Source organism: Macaca fascicularis, chromosome 9, assembly GCF_037993035.2.
Source record: "Macaca fascicularis isolate 582-1 chromosome 9, T2T-MFA8v1.1".
NCBI lineage: Eukaryota > Metazoa > Chordata > Mammalia > Primates > Cercopithecidae > Macaca > Macaca fascicularis.
The window spans coordinates 58,771,868-58,791,581 of NC_088383.1; the positions used below are offsets into that span (position 1 = coordinate 58,771,868).

The following is a 19,714-nucleotide window of genomic DNA, read 5'->3' on the forward strand; positions in this document are numbered from 1 at the left end:
AGAACAATCTGCATTTCTCACATTCAAGTGTCTGTCCCACCACACCCAAGTCACATCACTCTGAGTGGCATGGCCAAGATCTGGACAGCAGCCGGTCTGAGATGAGGGCCCAGGCACTCAGTCAGTGAGTGACAATGCTCTCTGCCTTATCTCCAAGGACCAACAGGGAGCTGCCCCACAGTCATTCTGCACACAAACAACCCCCAGCCCAGTGGCTTACAGCAGGCTACAGTGAGCTGAGATCACGCCACTGTACTCCAGCCTGGGCGACAGAGTGAGACTCCATTTCAAAAAAAAAGAAGAAAAAAGAACTAATCAATACAAAATACAATAGGTAAATAATCACAGATAACATTTTAAATTGACTAAACCATAGATAAAGTAATAGTTCATAAAGAAAACTTGCAGAAGTTATATTGGCAAAATTTGACATGGATTCTTAAGGTCCAATGGATAAATCAAATCTTCACTGAGAGACCTATAAGAAAGATAATTTATCCTACTGAAGATACTTTCAGTGAAATAAAAATTAAAATGAACAACCAGAATGGACGCGATTGACGCAAACCCGAGAAAGAGCACGTCATTCTCAGGAATGACCAGATGGTGGCAGCAAAGACCAGTGATGGAATCAGCCCAGCCAAGGTTCTGGAAGTGTGGTCTTCCCACCAGTACCGGAAAGTGTAGAATCACCCCAGGCAAGAACAAACAACAGCTGCTGCGAACGTGTTAGAAAGGCAAATCCCTAACCCACTGAATCAGTAACTGCTAGGAGTGAGGCCCAGCAATCTGCATTTTGAGAAGCTCCCGGGGTGATTCTGGTGCACACTCAGGTTTACCCAAGAGTTAAAGCCTGCAGCCAAGCTCGGGGTTATGTTCTCCAACAGTAGCACATGCTACTCCAGGAGTTGATTATGTGTTTATTTTACCAAACAGTTTCTGCCTAGCCACTAAACTGCTTTTTTTGAAAGAAACAAAACACAGGCAGCTCTCTGTGAGACTCAGGTGCCTGCTGCAGTCAACCTTGAGTCCAGTCTGAAACAGGGACAGGCAGGGTCTAAGCCCCGTGTCTGCAAGAACAGCCCTGAGGCTGGTCACCCTTGCCCTAGCTGTCCTGCCGGCCTGGGCACTGTGGCCGCCGTCTCCACCTGTCTCCTTTCCTGCCTCTTGCTTCTCACATTGATTCCCTGGAGCTGCTAGTTTTCTGTTGGTCTTGGGTCTCCTCCCCATAATCTACCCTGGGGAATGGGGTTTGCATTTCTGGCTCTTGGCTCCTCCCAGCCCCGGCACTGGAGGTCAAACGTTATGCACCACAGAGCTCTCTTTCCATGGGTCCCTAGCCGATAAATTAGAGGAAAAACCCAAACCCGGCCCTCTTACTCCACCAGCTCTGTCCTGGTTCCTCCCACAAAAGGTTGAGTGATACCCTCAGTCACACCCCATGAGGGTGTTCCACCTGGGATGCCTGGAGGGAGGTGAAGAGATGATGGCATGACCCCAAAGCCTTAGAACAGAAGTCTGGATACAGCAGCTGACAGAGCATGGGCTGTGGAGGAGAACAGATCTGGCCCGGTCTCGGTCTATCACTTTCTGCAGGGTTCACCCAAGTCACCAAATGTCACCAAGACTCCATTGCTATTGAGGCCTCGGTTTGCAAATCTGTGAAATGAAGCCAAACCTACATTTCTCGCAGTTCACTAAATGAGCAAGCATGTAAATGCCCAGCACAGTGAGTCACACATGGTAGGGTCCCAGCACATGGACATCCTTCGCTTCCCTCAGGAAGCAGTAAGTTTCCTGTGCCTCGCAGTTTAGGAGCAGAAAGGGCCCCCCATTTTGTCAGAAACATTGTGGAGCATAGATTACAAACTCAAATGGCTACAGGATGCAGGAGAATCACAGAAACCAGTCCAGTAGCTGGATGGGGACTATGAGAAATGGGACGGTGTGTGCCTGGTCTAAAGGGCTCAGTGGGGCTGCTACCAGGCTGGTATGGGGCCTAGAGGCACCAGACTTTCTTGTTTTTCAAGAGAAGCTGGAAATGTGGATGTGGGTGTGAAGCCCTGGCTACAGCCCGTCACTTCTGTTCTACTCGACTGTAGCAGAGGGGACCCAGGCCCAGGTCCCTCCTGCTGTGGCCTGTTGCAGCTGGGAGTCTCCCGGGCTTTGCAGCTTGACTCCAGCACCCACTTACAAGAGATCTAGGAGCCTCTTCTCCATCTGTAAAGGGAGCTACTCTTCACACTGACTTTACCAGTGCAATGGCAGTTGTGAAAGGACTTTGAGACTGCATCCATAGTGGGGCCTTCCTGTCAACCAGGGAGAGCAAAGCGCATCTGATAAGGACTCCCAGCAAGGCACCATTAGAGCCCAACACGGTCAGGTTTGTTACCTTGATACAATGAGAGAGACTGCACACAGCACACCGGGGAGCATGGAGCATCCTCCAAGAGGAGTGACAGGCCACTACAGGATGGGGGGAAGGGCGGAGCACAGGGGCAGATTTACATAAAACAGGGCTGTAGGGAAGGGCTCTGCTGAGAGACGGACCTTGGCTCCTGTGCCCCTGGAAGCTACAAAGTTAAGATCAGTGTGGAAGGTTGTGTCTGAGGCCCCTTACCTGGAGATCTGCAGCTGGGTTGGAAATGGAGGCTGTTTCTCTGAGCCACAGTGATCCCCTGACTCAGGTCCTCCAGAGACGACTGGGAGGTCCCATTCTCACTTAGGATTCCAAGCAGCTCAGTCTCTGGCTGTCTAAGATTTCAGAGAAAAAGGTTTATCAGCACCTCATCCTCTGTGGTTCTACAGATGTGAGGTCCTAACAACAGTAGGTGCCCCTCCAGCACCGTCCAGGTTTCCTCTCAAAGTTGCATGCAGCCGGCTCAGCCGACTCCCTCCTGCTCCCACTGCTGTGAGCAGCCACCCACCTCTATTCCCCACCTCCTCAAATGTGCCCTCCACTTCTGTGCTTTCCTGGATCCTGTATCTCCTTTTCTGTATTTGTTTGTTTTGTTTTGTTGCTTTTTGTTTTTCGGAGACGGGGTCTCTCTCTGTCACCTAGACTGGAGCACAGTGGCGCGATCATAGCACACCACAGCCTCAACCTCCTGACATCAAGTGATCTGCCCACCTCAGCCTCCCAAAGTGCTGGGATTAAAGGCATGAGCCACTGTGCCTGGCCAGGATCCTGGCTTTCTCTGGGGACATCATCCCTTTCCTGCCCTCCCTCTGGGTTAATTCAGTAGCCCCTCCAGGGCCTCTGAATGCCAGCACCTGCCACCTCCTGGTCCCCATCAGAGGGGACCATGTATCCCGACTTGGCTACATATCATGGAGTGGATGGTTACCCAGCTCCAGTAGAGGCAGAGAACACCCAGAGACCTCCTCTGCATTAACGCGTGGGTCTGTGGGCGTACTTCTCCCTCCTCTCCCCTTTCCTGAGACCAGCAGAGAGTCAGACACTGGAAGCATCCCCATCTCTTCTCTCATCCTCCTGCAGGGTCCTCAGGCCCTGCCCCACTCCAGCCAGCAGCAGGTGCTGGGCCCACATGGCCAGACTCTCCCTTCTTTCCAGCTGACATCCAGCTCTGTTTTCTCACCCACCCCCACTTTTTTACCTCCCCACTTGTACCCTCGTGTGGCATCCATTCCAGGGAGGGGTTACAGAGAGTAAACATAGTCCATAACCTATGTCACACATCAGATGGGGACAAGCGCTGGAAAAAAGTAAAGCAGCCCAGGTGGCTAAGAAGTGCTGGTTTGGGGTTTTAGACAAGGCCATCCTGGAAGCCTTCATTAACAAGGACAGGTGGCAGGGAGGTGAGGGAAAGAGAGAGCAGATGGGTTCCCTTCCAGGCAGAGGAAGGGCCTAGGCAAAGGACCTGAGGTGGACAGTGGGATCTGCTGAGGAGCCGCTGGGAAAGGTGAGGGCAGGAGAGGGCCTGGGAGGGAGGGACGACACTGCCAACCATCACCTGGCTGTCACTAAATAGGTTGGCTAGGATCCCACCTTAGCTTGTTGGTGTTTTAAAAGTGATTATCTTAAAGAGGCCCCATTCATAGTAGGTGAGGTGAAGCCCAGCGTCGTGTTTTAGATGACATTTGGCTTTCTGCACTAAGAGGTATAAAAATTGTTCTACCTCTACCTTTTGGACCAGTAATTACACACCTGGGACTGTATCCTTAACATAAGCCCAAATATCAGATCCCTCAGCTTGATCCCTTTCATTAGCCATGGGAAGGCAGGTGACTTCCTGGGCCTGGCACACTTTCCCTCCAGTCCCCAGGGCTCTGCAGTCCTACGTCCCCCTCCACACACCTGGTCTCCCATCTGGACCTGAACTGCCTCTCTGGGGTGGGACCTAGATCTGCCCCCCCTCCCCCCAGTGCAGGAAAAAGTCATCTTCCTCACCCTTCTTTTCTAAATGTCTTCAGTCCTGGGCCAGGTGCCTCTCTGACATCCCTTCTAATGGGCTCTAAAGATGGGCCTGTCTGACACAGGAGAGGGGACAACTTGGGCCAGCCTCTCCCTCCTGCCACAAGTAGGAGGTCTTGTCTGGAAGTCTTCATGTGGGTATAACCTGGCCCCAGTGCCTGGTCAGTGGGCCCCACCCCTCACCACAGATGGCTGAGCAAGGCTACTCAGGGCCAGGCCTGGCCCAGCTTGTCTCCCTCCAGCCACCAGGGGAAGGACAGAGTCTTTCTTTGAGACAGGGTCTCGTTATCACCTAGGCTGGAGTGCAGTAGTGGGATCATAGCTCACTGCAGCCTCCACCTCCTGGGCTTAAGGGGTCCTCCCACCCCAGCCTCCCAAGTAGCTGGGACCACAGGCACATGCCACCACACTTGGGTGATTTTGTAGTGATGGGGTCTTGCTTTGTTGCCCAGGCTGGTGTCAAACTCCTGGCCTGAAAGTAATCCTCCCACCTTCAGCCTCCCAAAGTGCTGGGATCAGGTATGAGCCACTGTGCCCGGCCTGAGGCTTTCTGAGTCGATCAACCACCATGCAGACTAAACACTGCACAGAGAGTCTGGAATCTGCTCCTTATCTGGGGTCAGATGAGAAGAATGTCCCAGGTCATGCAGTCTGCATCCAGATGGCGTCTGAGATGTTCAAATGAGGAATGGCTCCTGCCCGTTTATCACTCGGTCATTTACAAACCATGGATGACCCACTCTGTGCCTGCCTGGTGGGGAATGGAGCCCACCAATGCTCAAACACATCTCACTGGGGCCGCACAGCCCAGGGGAGACAAGCACACTCCTTTATGAAAGATACATGTATGTGTCATCAAGAATTAGTTTGAAACTAGCTTTAAATGCAGTTTAATTAATAGCATCTTAATTACCCGGGAAAACAATGCTCTGGTAATTCTTCTTGGCACTCAAAGCAGACCATGTTTTCAACTGGGTTAGAGTGCCTGGTTGACCAGCCCCACAGACATCCCCCCACACCTGTGGGGTGCACACAGCTGAAGGCTACACCTGAATTCCTATCTCTAGCTACAAAGTCTCCAAGACCCTACCATGTCAGTATCTGGAGCTCCAGGCCTATCCAGAGGACACCCTCCTCTGCTCAGACAGCCATGAGTCAGGCCTTCCTGCAGAACTTGACCAATATGGCCAGTGGGACAGAGTCAGGGTCAGTCAGGGATGTCCGTCACACCTGTCCACAAGGAGCCAGTTCTTCCCAGCACGAAGTAGGCCTTTTCCCCAGGCCCCTTCCATGACATCACCAGGAGTCTGGGATCTTGTCTTCTCAGGCTCTCAAGTCAACAGCCCAGACTTTTTCTCTCATGGAGACTTCATCTTGCATGTGGATACTGTGTAGGCTACCAAGCTCCCTCAGATGTGTTTTAACATCCTGTATCTCAACAAGAGAGAATCAGAACTCTGGTCACTTAGCTTCCTGAGAGACCCTCCAAACAGAGCCACCTTTGGTATGTTCCCTCTGCATGGGTCAGGCACGGCACTGGGTGCTGGGACACGGTGATGACACATCTGAGAGGGTCACAGACCATGTGTGTGACGCACTGTTGGAGTGTGATCGCAGGTAATGATGGGGCTGCATTGCCTGGCAGCCCACTCTTCGTGCCCCAGGACTGCCCACGTGACCACCATTCCTCCTGGATACTGCTCTGGTGTCCTCCCTGCTCTCCCTGACAAGCTTCCTGTCCAGGTCCCAGCCCCACCCCTGAGCACAAATCGCAAGTGAGGTAACGATCCCAATACCTCTCGCCTCAGCACAAGCCCACCGTCCCCTGGCTCCTGCAGAGGTGAGAGGAGGGCTCTGGGAAGAGCCACCTGCAGCTGAGACTGGACCCTGGAAGGGAGGGTAAGTGCTCCAGCTCTTTCTTCCTGCCGCCACTTCCCAAAGGTGGGGAGGAGCTTGAAGTCACCCCTGAAGCCACTCAGTATGGCCTCCTGTGCTATGAGTCACCCAGCCCCTGGAGCCCTGATCAATCATTAAAGCTACATTCATGGGGGCTCGGCACACAGGCTCTGGGGCCACCTGCCTGGGTTCAGATCCCGGCTCTGTCACTTCCTAGTGGTGCAGTAAATTACTTCATCTCTCTGTGTCAGTTTCATCACATATAAAACGGGAGAGAATAATAGTATGAACATGATAAGGGTGTTGTGAGGAGCTTTAGGTTATAAAACCAAATTAGTGGGTTGTGAACAGCATTTAACAAATAAATGAATAAAAGAGCATGCAGTGAGGTTGGTATGCATGTGTGGCGCAAACCATTCCAGGTGTTTTTCTGCCTGAGGTCCCATTGTTTGGGCTTGGGAGATATGAGATGGATTCAACACAGGCCAATAGCCCTTCATGACAAGGCCGGGGTGGAGGCGTGTGCACAGGGGCCAGCACTCGCCTGTGTTGAGGACCCCATTCTTCTGGGAAAGGGGGAAAGAAAACACAGTCAGCAGTGGGGCCAGGACAGCAGGACACATGTGTCCTGGGAAGGCACCCTTGTGTGTGGCAGAGAGTACAAGGACTACACACCCAGGGCCTCAAAAGCCAAGCTGCACTGGTACATTTGACCCCAGGCAATGAGAATGTAAAGCAGGAGAACGATCCATTAGACAACTATCTAATGAGTTCCTACTACAGGGAGGAGCTACCTTTGTAAAGGTTGACTCAGGGAGCAGTTTGGGGAATCAGGAGCCGATGTCAACACTGGGTGAGGGGATTTGCCAACAGGTTACTGCAATAGCCCCAGCAAGAGCTCATAAGGACCCAGGTCAGTATGTCTGGAGAAAGAAGAGATAAAGGGTGCCCAACCCTCTGTACTTGGGGCTGAAAGGTCCCCCTTACCCAAGGGAGGACACCTGCATTGACCCTGCACACAGATCGGAGGGATTATGGAAAGAGAAGGCCACAGAGGAACCCCTCAGACCTCCAAGCACCAAAGCCACACAGCCAAGTGGATGAAGAACTCATGAGCGTGAGTCAGACGGCCTGTGTCTCGGCACATTACTCACCCGCCTGTGCTGCCAATTTTCAATTGATAAAATGGGGCCCAGAAGAGGACTGATCTCACAGGGGTGTTCTGAGAGCGAAAGCTAATGACAGTAAAAGCCTTCCGCTGCGTCTGGCACTGCGACATCTCCTGACCTCTCTCTCTCACATCAGACTTGCCTAGACACGGCAGTGACTGACAGCCTGGGAAGACACACGTCATTGAAACTGGGGGACTTTGCGGGCGCTGCTGCTCCTCTCTGGACCCAGCCTGCAGTGACCATGCAAGCACAGTGTGCGTGCTCCTCAGGGCTCAGCCTTCCCACTAGATGGGGCCTCCTCCTGTGTCTCCCCCGTCTGCATCCAGGAGCCCCTCTCAGCAGGTGCCTGTTTACTTCAGGATAGATGATTTTGAACCCATGGCTTCATTAACCAAGCACACAAGGTAGATGGTTGCTATCTACCCATCCAGAACAACTGGCTCCTAAACAAGCTTGTCCACTGGATTTTCACTGAGCCCTCCTCTGCCACTGTGTGCCAGGCACTGGGATATAGAGCAGAGGCACAGCATGTGTCTCCATGGGCATCCTTCCGAGGCAGTCCCCTGTGCACGACCCCACCCTCCCTCTGCCCTGGTGTCCTAGGAGACCCCTGCACCAAACCTACACTTTTCCAGTCTGAAAAAGAAAGTGACCTGGCTGATCAGTGCTGACCTTTCCAATCATGACAAGCTTCGGAATTCAGGAGAGATGGCTGGCAGCCTTCATCTGTCTCCTTGGTTTTCCCAACAAAGCCAACTGACTATAAAATGCAGTTTCCCTTAAACATCTGTTCTGCCTACCCAACTAGTCAACCAGGGTAGCTGTTTTCTGGTCTCCCCAGGGTGTGTCTGGAGTGTTTGTCAAGAATACTTCAACTTCCTTCTAAGTGTCCCTCCATCCACTCCAAGCTCAGTAGAACTTTGACGTAATGAGAAAGCCCTAATTCTTTTCAAAACTGACAAACAGGCTTGTTCCTCCATTCCACAGCTATTGATTCAGGGTGTTCTGTACCAGGCAGTGAGCCTAGCCACTTCAGCCCCTACCCTCAGCGCTGCACTCAGGGCGAGGAAACCGCCATGTGAACACATCCCCACCATGCAGTGTGATGAGTACAGTAGTGGATGCATGGTCATAACACAGAGGGGTTGGTGGGGGTGGGACACAGCTCGATTAGATCATAAAAGATGAATAGGAGTCATTCACATAGGCAGGAAGTGGTATAATTTACAACAGGATTATCTTACATTACAAGTAGTCTCATTCCATTCATACCAAACCCTACAAAGTATTGTCAATGCACCCATTTTATAGATGTGTAAGTAAGGTTTGAAGAGGTTAAGTAACTTGCACAAGGTCAGAGTTAGAAACTTGCAAAGAAGGGACAACTCTGTAAGATTTTTTAACTAACAGACCCTAGACCCAGAGCATGAAAGTAAATTTGTTCAAGGTTAGATAGACAGAAGGTGATGGAATCAGGAGTCAAATCCAGGCATCACATTGAGAGCGTGGAGGTGGACAGATTATAGAGAATCTTTTATGTTGAGAATCTGGACTCTCCCATTGATGATGAAGAGGCTCTGAAGGGTTTTAATTGATGCAGCAACCTCACATCCACTCTAATTCATCCAGCCCAATAAGTATTAGCCATAGAATCTATTAGTGAAGAAGTAGCAATAATTTTCATCCACAATGTAAATATTTTGGGCAAAGACATTCTATTTTAAAATGTTGAGAAAAAGACTAATAGAGAAACAAGTAACAGGCAATTCTCAAAAGAGAAAATACAAATGGCCAATAAACATATAAAAAGGTACTCAGCCAATTAAACAATTAAATGATTAAAATGATAATAAATACCATTTTTTCTCAAGCTAGATTGACAAAATGGAAAAAGACAGACAAGACCAAGTGTTGGCATGAGTATGGGGAATTGTGTACAAACATCCGCCGCTTACACGTGGTGTGACATGGTTTTTCAGCTTTGCAGTGGTGCAAAAGTGATATGCATTCAGTAGCAACCATACTTCAGATTTTGAATTTTCACATTTTCCCGTCTAGTGATATGCTGTACTATACCCTCAAGATGCTGGGACAGAGGCCATGAGCCACAACTCCCAGTCAGCCATGCGATTATGAGGGAAAACACCCAATACTCCATGATTTGTGACCAGATGATTTTGCCCAATTGTTAGCTAATGGAAACTTTTTGAGCATGTTTAGGGTAGGCTAACCCCAACCCCTTTGTGTAATGATGTTCCATACATTAGGTGTATTAAATGCATTTTCCACTTAACAATATTTTCAGCTTCCAGTGGGTTTATCAGGACATAGCCCCATCATAAGTGGAGGAGGATCTGTACTTCCATATGCTGTTTGTGGGAGGACAAGGGAGATACATTTATACCGCCACTTTACAGGACCATTTGGAGATTTAAACTTTGAAATGTGGAGACTGCTAGAATTGACCCAGCAGTCCCCATTGTTTTTGTATCACCTGGGGAAGTACCTCCATACAAGCATAAGGAAATCCATCTCAACACTGTTTAACGCCTAGAAATCAGACCTGACCCAATGCCCATCCATAGCGGACAGCTGAAAACACTGGGGCATGTTCATAACCAGAAATATTCTGCAGCAGCAGCTGAGAAAATCCAACTATTTCTATGTAGGCTAAAGTGGATATAATGTTGAGTGGAAAAGGAGAGAAATACAGAATGATACATATATAACAACATTTATGTGAATATATACTTGTTTAAGTATAATGTCCCTTATGTTAAATTTTATATGAGCTCATATGTATGTATGGAAACAAATTTAGAAAAGGTTTGGAAAACACACACCAAAACAATAAGGGTGGTGGCATCTGAGAGGTGGCCACCACTCAGAACTTTCATGGTGCTCTGATTTCTATGAAAAGAATACATATATATATGAATTACATGATTAATTTTCATTCTAATAAATGTAGAGATGGATTTTAAAAACCACTGACACATCAGTTCTCATGCAAAATGCTGTGGCCAGTGCTGTACAGAATGCCTACCAAACAGAATACAGATCTTGTCTGCAAGGGGCTCTGAGGTATACGGGAACACCTCCAACATGGTGTGGGACACATTTCAGAAGAGGAGTAGAAAATCTGTTTGGATGGGGGCATGTTCACAATGTATCAGGAATCAGGGAAGAATATGGCAACCAAGGAGATGCAAAGCTGGGCAGGAACCAAGGCAACGCTGGTTGAAAGGTGTGGAGGTAGGAGCTCCAGGGGCCTGTCAGGGAAGATGAAGATGGGAGGGGTGGGAGACACTGTGGAAGGAAGGCCACCATGTGGGGAGATGATGCTGACTCCAGTCCCAGGCAGCAGGGGACCCTGAGAGGTCTGTGAACAGGCTAGAAGCTTGCCTGAAACTTTGCAGAGAAAAGAAGCTTGGCATCCCTGCAGGGGTGGATTGTCAGGGTCGGGAGGCAAGAGACAAGTGAAGGGATTAACTGTCCCAGTGTGGGGGAAGATGTAGGATCTGGGCTGGGGGCAGGTAGGGAGTGGTCTCAACGTAGGAAGGAAACGAATCTGAGACATTAATTGGATTGAGATGGAAAGAAAGTGGAGAGAACAGAAACCAAAGGGATTTGGAGGCCATGCTTTCAACAAATGATTCATAGTTAGTGTCAGGGAGCCAGAAAATAGCAAGTGAGCAAGGTCCTGTCCCTTGGGAGCTGTAGAGAGGAGCCGTGGGGCCCACTCACAAAGCAGCACCTGCAGTCTCTTTCCCTATCGAAGCTCAGCTATGTTGTACACAAAGCAAGTCTGGGCACTGAGGACAGGCTGGCCAAGGGCAGGCAGGCAGGCACGTAGTCCTCTGGCTTCCAGCCACCAGACTCACAGGTTTCTGGGAAAGGCTGACACGGGCCACTTTGTTCCTTTGAATCTGAGAATATATGACTGGGGAAGCCTAAATTAATTAAATGATGCTGAGGCCCTGAGGCCCGCCTGAGCCAGTGCACAGGGGACAGGTTATGGAGGTCTGAGCAAACTGCACCCCCAGCCCCCAGTGCTGGAATCCAGAGAGGCTCATGAGCTTGATTGGAATGAAGCCTGTGCTTAAGTGCTTCCAGAGAGACAAAGAAATAATAAATCAGGAGCAGGTGCCCCACCCACACACTGCCATAACCAACACCAGCCTGCTTCTCCACAGAAATACAGTGGTTTCACCTCTCTAGAACCAGATGTTTCAGGGAAGCAACAAATGGCAAAGCCCTGGAACTGACATGGCCCCATGACCTTCTCAGAAATGAGGCCAGGCTGGGCTGGCACCTCCCTCCACAGCAGCACCCCCCCACCACAACCCACCCAAGACCTCCAAATACGCCCTAGACCTCACCCAGGCACTGGTGCAGCATGACTATCCTTCCACCCCTCCCAAACTCCCACACACCAGGACTCCCCCGTCCCCAGCAAGCCCCCCACCCCCAACATGGCACTGATCCAGCAAGGAAGAAATTTTAGTCCATCAGACTGTGGACACAGTTGTATCTTGTGGATAAAATGAGAAGAAGGGTTGTCAGCTAGAAATCACCAATTTGTCCCGATCCATACAAAATAATAACAATTAAGCTTCTACTAGGTATCAAGCATTGGGCTAGACACTTTCAAGCGAGCTATCTCGCAGTCTTTAGCCATCCTGCAGCAGGGCCACATGGCGGCCGGGAGCAGGATGCTGGAACTAAATCACCTGCATGTGAATCCCATCTTTACCACTTGTGAGCTCTCTGACGGAATGCATTACTTTACCTCAGAGTCTTTGCCTATAAGAAAGTAATATGAAGGTCGGTGAGAGAATTCAATGAGTTAATGCTTATCAAATGCTTAGAACGGTGCCTGATGCCTTATAAGCTCTTCTGTGTGTCTAGTAAACACGTTCTTTCCTTCCTCTGCTCATTCAACTTTCACTGAGCACCAGATATGAATGCTGCCCTAACAACTGCTATTTCTGGTTGAGAAAGGAGAGAAAAATGCTTCCATTTTCTCCTACAGGATTGGATGGGAAGTTCTCTGTTGCCTGCAAGTTATGCTCAGATAGAGGAGTCGGGAAAGGAATTTACCAAGCGTTCGAATGAAGGGGACGCCAGAGGGGCGGGGTCTCCGTGTGAGGCTTCTTGGTTGCAGTGGGGCCGGGGCCAGAACCCTGGACAGCTCCCCGCAGCTGGCCGGGAGAGGAGGCTTTTGCCAGCTCGTATCTCGGCTCAGACCCTCCGTAGCCTTTTGCTGCAGGGGCCTCTCGCCTCCCTGCAACCCGGGCACCCCAGTATTTGGAGCCATGATGGATTGGGGTGGTGGGGGGCTGCCCTCTGATCTGGAAGTTAGAGAATGAGGGAGTTTAGTGTCTTTGGAGCCTCCTTAGGGAGCCAGCCCAGGACCTTCCTCCTCCCATGGATCTTCATCTGCCCCTCACCCCTACACTGTCAGCGTGCGGCCACCTTGGAGATGGAGCAGCAGGAGCACAACGCAGTGCTGCGAATAGGGAAGTAGTGTAAGGACCACAAAACAGGTCCCCCAGCCTGGGTTTAATTCCAGGATCTGTTGCTGGGAGCTTGACCAAGCAACCCAGCATCTCCATGCCCAGCTTCCTCACCTGGTAAGACCAGAGGAATAGCACCTACACTGCACCAGGATTGTGGGAGAATGGAGTAAACAGCACACATAATATTCCTGGCACAAAGCAAGTAGTAAATGAGTGTGCCTCCTGCCACACAGGAACTGAGGACTGGAGAGCTAGTCATAAGCCCTGAGACAACTTGGCTTCATGCTCAGGAACAGCCATGTGGGCCAGAGGGCTGGAGATGTGGTCTGCACCTTGAAGACCCTGGGAAAATTTCTCTCCTCTAAGATTCCTCTGTTCTTCAGCCACTAGACATTTAAAAAAAAAAAAAAAAAGGTATCCTTCAAGTCTTCCTCTCTTTAATCAGACAGGGAAAACAGCATGTGCATAAATAATAATTGTTTTGTAGGCTGGGAGACTGCCCCTTTAAGAGCCTCATAATGGGAGAGTCAGAAGAGCCCAGAGGTCTCAAACTCAAATGAATAGAGAACCAGCAAGTGGCATAAGTGTGTGAAGTCAGCTGGGGCGAGACTAGGATGCGCTGGAGAGTGTGCATGTACTGACTAAAGGCTATCAAATAAAATTTAAAATAATTAGCCCACCCCCAAAGAGCCCTTCTGCAGCACACACTTCTGCTAAGGGCTGCAGTGAGTGGGCTCTCACCTCAACCTGAACCAGGCGGAGGCTGAGGCTGGGCCCCACTGAGGGGCTGTGACTTGTCCAAGGTCATCCAGGGCCAGGCCTGTGCCCACACTGGGACTCTTTTCCTCCCTCAGACAGCGGGCACTTCAGCCACTGCAGAGCAGGTGCTAGCAGCCCTTCAGTGGATGAGTTTCTCCTCCTTTCCCAGGGTGACTGGGTGGGTGGAGGGATTGAGCAACAGGTGACCAGGCTGCCCCCTCTCACCCTGACACAGTGGTCCCCATCCCTTCATCCCACAGCCATCTCAGGGACAGCTGGAGACACTCCAATGTCTTCTGGGTCCTCCACCAACCCAGACAGAGCCTGGAATCACAATGCCCACCTAACCAGAGGGATCAGCCAGCTAGCCAAGTGCCCCTCCCCGCCGTGTCTTTCATCTGTTCTTCACAAGACCCACAACTGAAAAATGAGGATAAACCGCATATTCTACACACTACAACAACATATGAAGTCCTTATACTGCTCTTAACTGTGTGACTGGCCACCTTAGCAGTAAGTACTATTATTACTCCATTTTACAAAGAAAGTAACTGAGGGACAGAGAGGCAAAGTAATTCCCTGCAGGTACTCTAATGAGTACATGACAGAGCTGGGAGCCATCCTGGTTGTCTGCCTCGAAAGCCCACACTCTTTGCACTGCATGGCGGCACTTCCTGCGGGGTGGGGGGCACGATGGGAGAAGCATCTGCGTCTAATGCTGCTTTGCTTTTGAGGCCAGAAAAATGAGAAGGCTCCCCTCTGACTCTGGAAGAGAGAGGCAAACTGTAATCTCAACAACACAACCCCCACCTCCAACCTCAACCACCCTGGAGCCTCTCTCCCGCCAGTCCGCCCACTGGAACACGGCCTCCATGTGCCATCCAGGGTCAACGCCGCTCTGGGGACGCGTCAGGCCCAGCGCACAGCCTGGGCAGCTCGGCCTGCCAGCTGAGCACGGGTGCCTCAAGGGGTGCGGCCCTCCCAGAAGGAAGGTGAGTCTCCCTGGAGCCTCTGACGACAGCGAAGTGGCTGGGCGCTCTCCGGGGAGTAGGCGCGGCACCCAAGAAGGGTTTCTTACAGTTCCAAGAGAGGACCCCAGCCACAGTCACTCCAGAGCCCACCCGGGGCTTGGAGGAGGCTCTGGAAAAGGAGGGATGGGGAGTGTGCAGAACAGGGGGCGGAGGCTGGCAGGAGCCGAGGGAGGGCTCGGTCGGGTGCGAAGAGTGCCTGGGAGGAGCTAGAGTGGGGAGGGGGTGCGGTGGCGGGGAGAGAAGAGGCGGAGCTGGGGGACCCGACCGCTAAAGCGGAAAGGGGGATTCCAGGCAGGGGGAGTGTGGCCAGGCAGTGCGAGAGGGCGGCAGCGGCCAAGCTGATATTCGCGACCCCGGGTGGGGGCGAGGCAACTTCTGCCCTCAGTCCCCACAAGCTCCCGGCCGGGATTCGCTGCAGAGAAATTCTGCGGAGGGGCCGGTGGGTCAGAGCCAGGCCAGGCAGTTGCTGAGCCTTCCCCTCCCCTCCCGGCGGGGTGTGTGTGCAAGGGGCCAGGGGGCGGAGTCGGAGAAAGGGTTGGGGGTGTCCGTGTCCAGCGCTCCTCCAGATGCCGCTCCACAATCCAGCTGCGAAAACAGATGGACGCAGCGGCGGCTCACCTCGGGGGCTTCCTGCCCGCTGTGCGCCGAGGTCCAGGCTGAGGCGGAGATCGCGAGCCTCCGGCTCCCGCCTCTCTCGAGGGGCCGCGAGGAACAGGCTGCCGCGCCTCCCTCCCCAGGAGGAGAAGAGTGGGCGCTGACCCCGCGGGTCCTAGAACCGCGGGCGGGGGGCGGGCAGGGGGAGGGCAGAGGGTCGGCTCCGGGCGCGGAACACCCATCCCAGGGGCTGGTTCAGGACTTCCGCACCGAGACCCCTTCCTGGGCCTTCAGCCCTGGAGCATCTGGGGAGCGGACCCCTGTCCTGCCACGCCCCGCCCCCGGCCCCCGCCCCGCCGACGTCGCATTAGCATGAGCGACGCAAGTGGCCCGGGCACCACTCGGGGGCTGGGACTCGCCGCGTCACAGCCCCGAGTGGAAGGGAAAAAAAAAAGAGGAGGCGGCGGAGGAGGCAAGAGCCGACGCGAGGGGAGGGGAGCGCGGCGGCGGGGCTAACGGGCGGGCAACCGGGCGGGCGGCAACAGCATGCCCCTCGGCCAGCGCGGGCGGCCTCTCAGCGCGGTGGGGGCTGCTCTGGGCGCGCTCAGGGCACAGTGCGCCCAGTCTCCGGCCCCGGCCCCTCGTCGCGCCCGCCTTCCCGGCCGCCCCTGAGCCCAGCAGCCGCGGGTCCCGGGAACCGCTAAGAGTAGCGGCAACGCCTAGCCGGACGGAGTCCTTTCCTTTGCCGGGACGCTGGGCCATGAGCCCCGCGGCCACCTGAGGCACGGGGGGTCTGCTCGGCCAGGACCGCCTCCCCGAAGTACCGTGCCCTCGTCTCTGCACTGCGGGACGCCAGCGCTCGGCCCTGGCGGAGGCGTCCTCGGAAGAGCATCGGGGTGGGGGCATGGAACCCGCGGAACCTGCGGGCCAGGCCCGGGCGGCGGCCACCAAGCTGTCGGAGGCGGTGGGCTCGGCGCTGCGGGAGCCCCGGCGGCAGAGGCGCCTGCTGCTGGTCATCGTGTGCGTGGCTCTGTTACTGGACAACATGCTGTACATGGTCATCGTGCCCATCGTGCCCGACTACATCGCCCACATGCGCGGGGGCGGAGAGGGCCCCACCCGGACCCCCGAGGTGTGGGAGCCCACCCTGCCGCTGCCCACTCCGGCCAATGCCAGCGCCTACGCGGCCAACACCTCGGCGTCCCCGACGGCTGCGCGGCCAGCGGGCTCAGCCCTTCGGCCCCGCTACCCTACGGAGAGCGAAGACGTGAAGATCGGGGTGCTGTTTGCTTCCAAGGCCATCCTGCAGCTGCTAGTGAACCCCTTGAGCGGGCCCTTCATCGACCGCATGAGCTACGACGTGCCGCTGCTCATCGGCCTGGGCGTCATGTTCGCCTCTACGGTCATGTTCGCCTTCGCCGAGGACTACGCCACGCTGTTCGCCGCGCGCAGCCTGCAGGGCCTAGGCTCAGCCTTCGCCGACACGTCTGGCATAGCCATGATCGCCGACAAGTACCCGGAGGAGCCGGAGCGCAGTCGTGCACTGGGCGTGGCTCTGGCCTTCATTAGCTTCGGAAGCCTGGTGGCCCCGCCCTTCGGGGGTATTCTCTACGAGTTCGCCGGCAAGCGCGTGCCCTTCTTGGTGCTAGCTGCCGTGTCGTTCTTTGACGCATTGTTGCTGCTGGCGGTGGCCAAACCCTTCTCAGCGGCTGCACGGGCTCGGGCCAACCTGCCAGTGGGCACTCCCATCCACCGCCTCATGCTGGACCCCTACATTGCCGTGGTGGCCGGTGCGCTCACCACCTGTAATATTCCCCTCGCTTTCCTAGAGCCCACCATTGCCACGTGGATGAAGCATACGATGGCGGCTTCCGAGTGGGAGATGGGCATGGCCTGGCTGCCGGCCTTCGTGCCTCATGTGCTGGGCGTCTACCTCACCGTGCGCCTGGCGGCGCGCTACCCACACCTGCAGTGGTTGTACGGCGCGCTAGGGCTGGCTGTGATCGGCGCCAGCTCGTGCATCGTGCCCGCCTGCCGCTCCTTCGCGCCGCTAGTGGTCTCGCTCTGCGGCCTCTGTTTTGGCATAGCCCTAGTCGACACAGCACTGCTGCCCACGCTCGCCTTCTTGGTGGACGTGCGCCACGTCTCAGTGTATGGCAGCGTCTATGCCATCGCCGACATCTCCTATTCTGTGGCCTACGCGCTCGGGCCCATAGTGGCGGGCCACATTGTGCACTCGCTGGGCTTTGAGCAGCTCAGCCTTGGCATGGGTCTGGCCAACCTGCTCTATGCTCCCGTTTTGCTGCTGCTCCGCAACGTGGGTCTCCTGACGCGCTCCCGGTCCGAGCGCGATGTGCTGCTTGATGAGCCACCGCAAGGTCTGTACGATGCGGTGCGACTGCGTGAGCGTCCTGTGTCTGGCCAGGACGGCGAGCCTCGCAGCCCGCCTGGCCCTTTTGACGAGTGCGAGGACGACTACAATTACTACTACACCCGCAGCTAGCATCCCCACTCCTCCTCCAGCCCACCCACCCGCCTTGGGTCAAGGCGGCTGCTCTGCAAGCCCACGGGCCAGCTCTGGCTCAGGGTCCACCTCCTCCAGCCAGTACCCCAACCCCTCCTCAACCTTGACTTCTGCCCGAATCCCCTCCCTGTGACCCATTCCATATCCCTTTCTCTCTTGTCCAGTGGGGCTTGGAGCACCGAGGCAAGCGAAGCCATCGCGCTCCTTGCAGAGGTGATGAGGACCCCGAGTCCCCATCTGCGGCTCCCCTGTGTAGAGCCTGCATCTGTCTGTCCTTCCTTCCATTGCTCTCAGTGCCAAACTTGGGCCGCTGCACCGCGGTGCCTCCGCCCAAATCAATAAACCGTGTCTGTCCCAGGAGGCCGAGTCTCTTTACTGGGGGGGGGGGGGGGTGCGTGGTGGGGGGCAGGGCCAGAGCAGAGGGGAGGGTGAACTGCGTCTCCAAGTCCCAAACCAGGCCTGAGCCAAACTAACAAGCAGGTGCCTGTAGCTCTTTTTCTACCTGGAAAAGGGAATAGGAAGGAAGCAAACCCAACAAAGGCTGTCACCCACGATCACCAAGGAGCACCACGCTCCCGTGGGCCCAGGACAGATCCTCCTTTCCAGGCCCAGCGCAGAGCCCGGGGGTGCCGCCCGGAGTAGCCTGAGGACCCGCTCCAGCTGGGCACGCCAGGCCCCGCCCTTTGAGGACACGCCTCAAACCATCCACAGAACTCTGAGGCGCCTGGGCTGAGCTTCCCTTCAGACCAGAATCCCCGCCCCGTTCAGGCTTTGAGAAAGGAGTAGGAGCCGAGCATTCCAGCAGAGGAAGAAAAACGGCCCATCTTTTAGAGTCTGACCTCTGGAAATGTGTGTATGATGTGATATGCGTGTGTTTATTAGAGAACTAGGCTCTGTCCTAGGAGGAGTTGGGGAGCCGTGGTCGGTGTTTGCTGTGTCCCTGTCAGTTCTGAGGGTCTGAGTCTTGAAGGGAGAGATGCGAGTGTGCGACCTGGTGCCAACCCCCACTGCCACCCTATCCTGAGTGGGAGCAGCGGCCCAGGACTGTCAGGAAAGTTTCCCATCCTTAGTCCCAGCCCTGAGAGCCTCAGGCCAGCGTTTGCGCAACACTCCCTGTTCCGAAGACTGTAGTCTGATGATGGAGGCAGAGTCTTCCCATCCCAGCGTGAAGATGCTGCAGGTCAGGGTCGCCTGTGTGTTTGCTGCCTCTGTGGGGGTCTGCTCTGCTGTTGTGCGCATGTCTGTCCTCGATCTGCCAGTCGGGCTGTGTGTGCCTGGGCGGAGTCTGCCTTTGTCAGTCTGTCTGTGCTGTTTGTGTGTGGGGGTCTCTATCTGGGGTGGGGGATGCTTTGGTCTGAAAGGAAAGTCTGCCTCCTGCCTCAGTCCTTAAGCATTCCCATGTCTGCCATTAGAATTGTCCCAAGTCTGTAGCACCCACCTCTGCTCCCCACCCATAGAGCCAGCAGGAATTGGATGGTAACAGAAAGGGAAGTCCTGTATGAACATTGAACCCAGTTATTGTTTCTTCTTATTATTTTGAAAGACGGTGTAGTAGGGTTTGAGACTGGTCTGGATGGTGGGGAGAGGAGGGCAGAGAGCAGAGACTTCCTCAGACCCAACCCTCTCCAGGACTCTGAGCAGCAGCACCCCAGGGCTAGAATAATGGGGTTGGGGAAGTGCCGTGACTGGGGAATGGTGAGCTAGGGGCAGGGGTCGTGGGCGGGACAGTGTTCTGGACCCCTTCTAGAGCCTAAATTTGTTGCTCTAGTTCCTCCAGGAAG

The 19,714-nt window shown here is 54.1% G+C and overlaps 1 protein-coding gene across 1 annotated transcript; it reads left to right on the forward strand.

Annotated features, from left to right (window-relative positions):
- The first annotated feature begins 15,874 nt into the window (after window positions 1–15,874).
- On the forward strand, window positions 15,875–18,293 carry SLC18A3 (solute carrier family 18 member A3). Its single transcript, XM_005565137.3, has one exon. It carries the CDS (start codon window positions 16,314–16,316, stop codon window positions 17,910–17,912), a length of 1,599 nt encoding a protein of 532 aa, XP_005565194.1. The 5' UTR covers window positions 15,875–16,313; the 3' UTR covers window positions 17,913–18,293.
- Window positions 18,294–19,714: the final 1,421 nt, after the last annotated feature.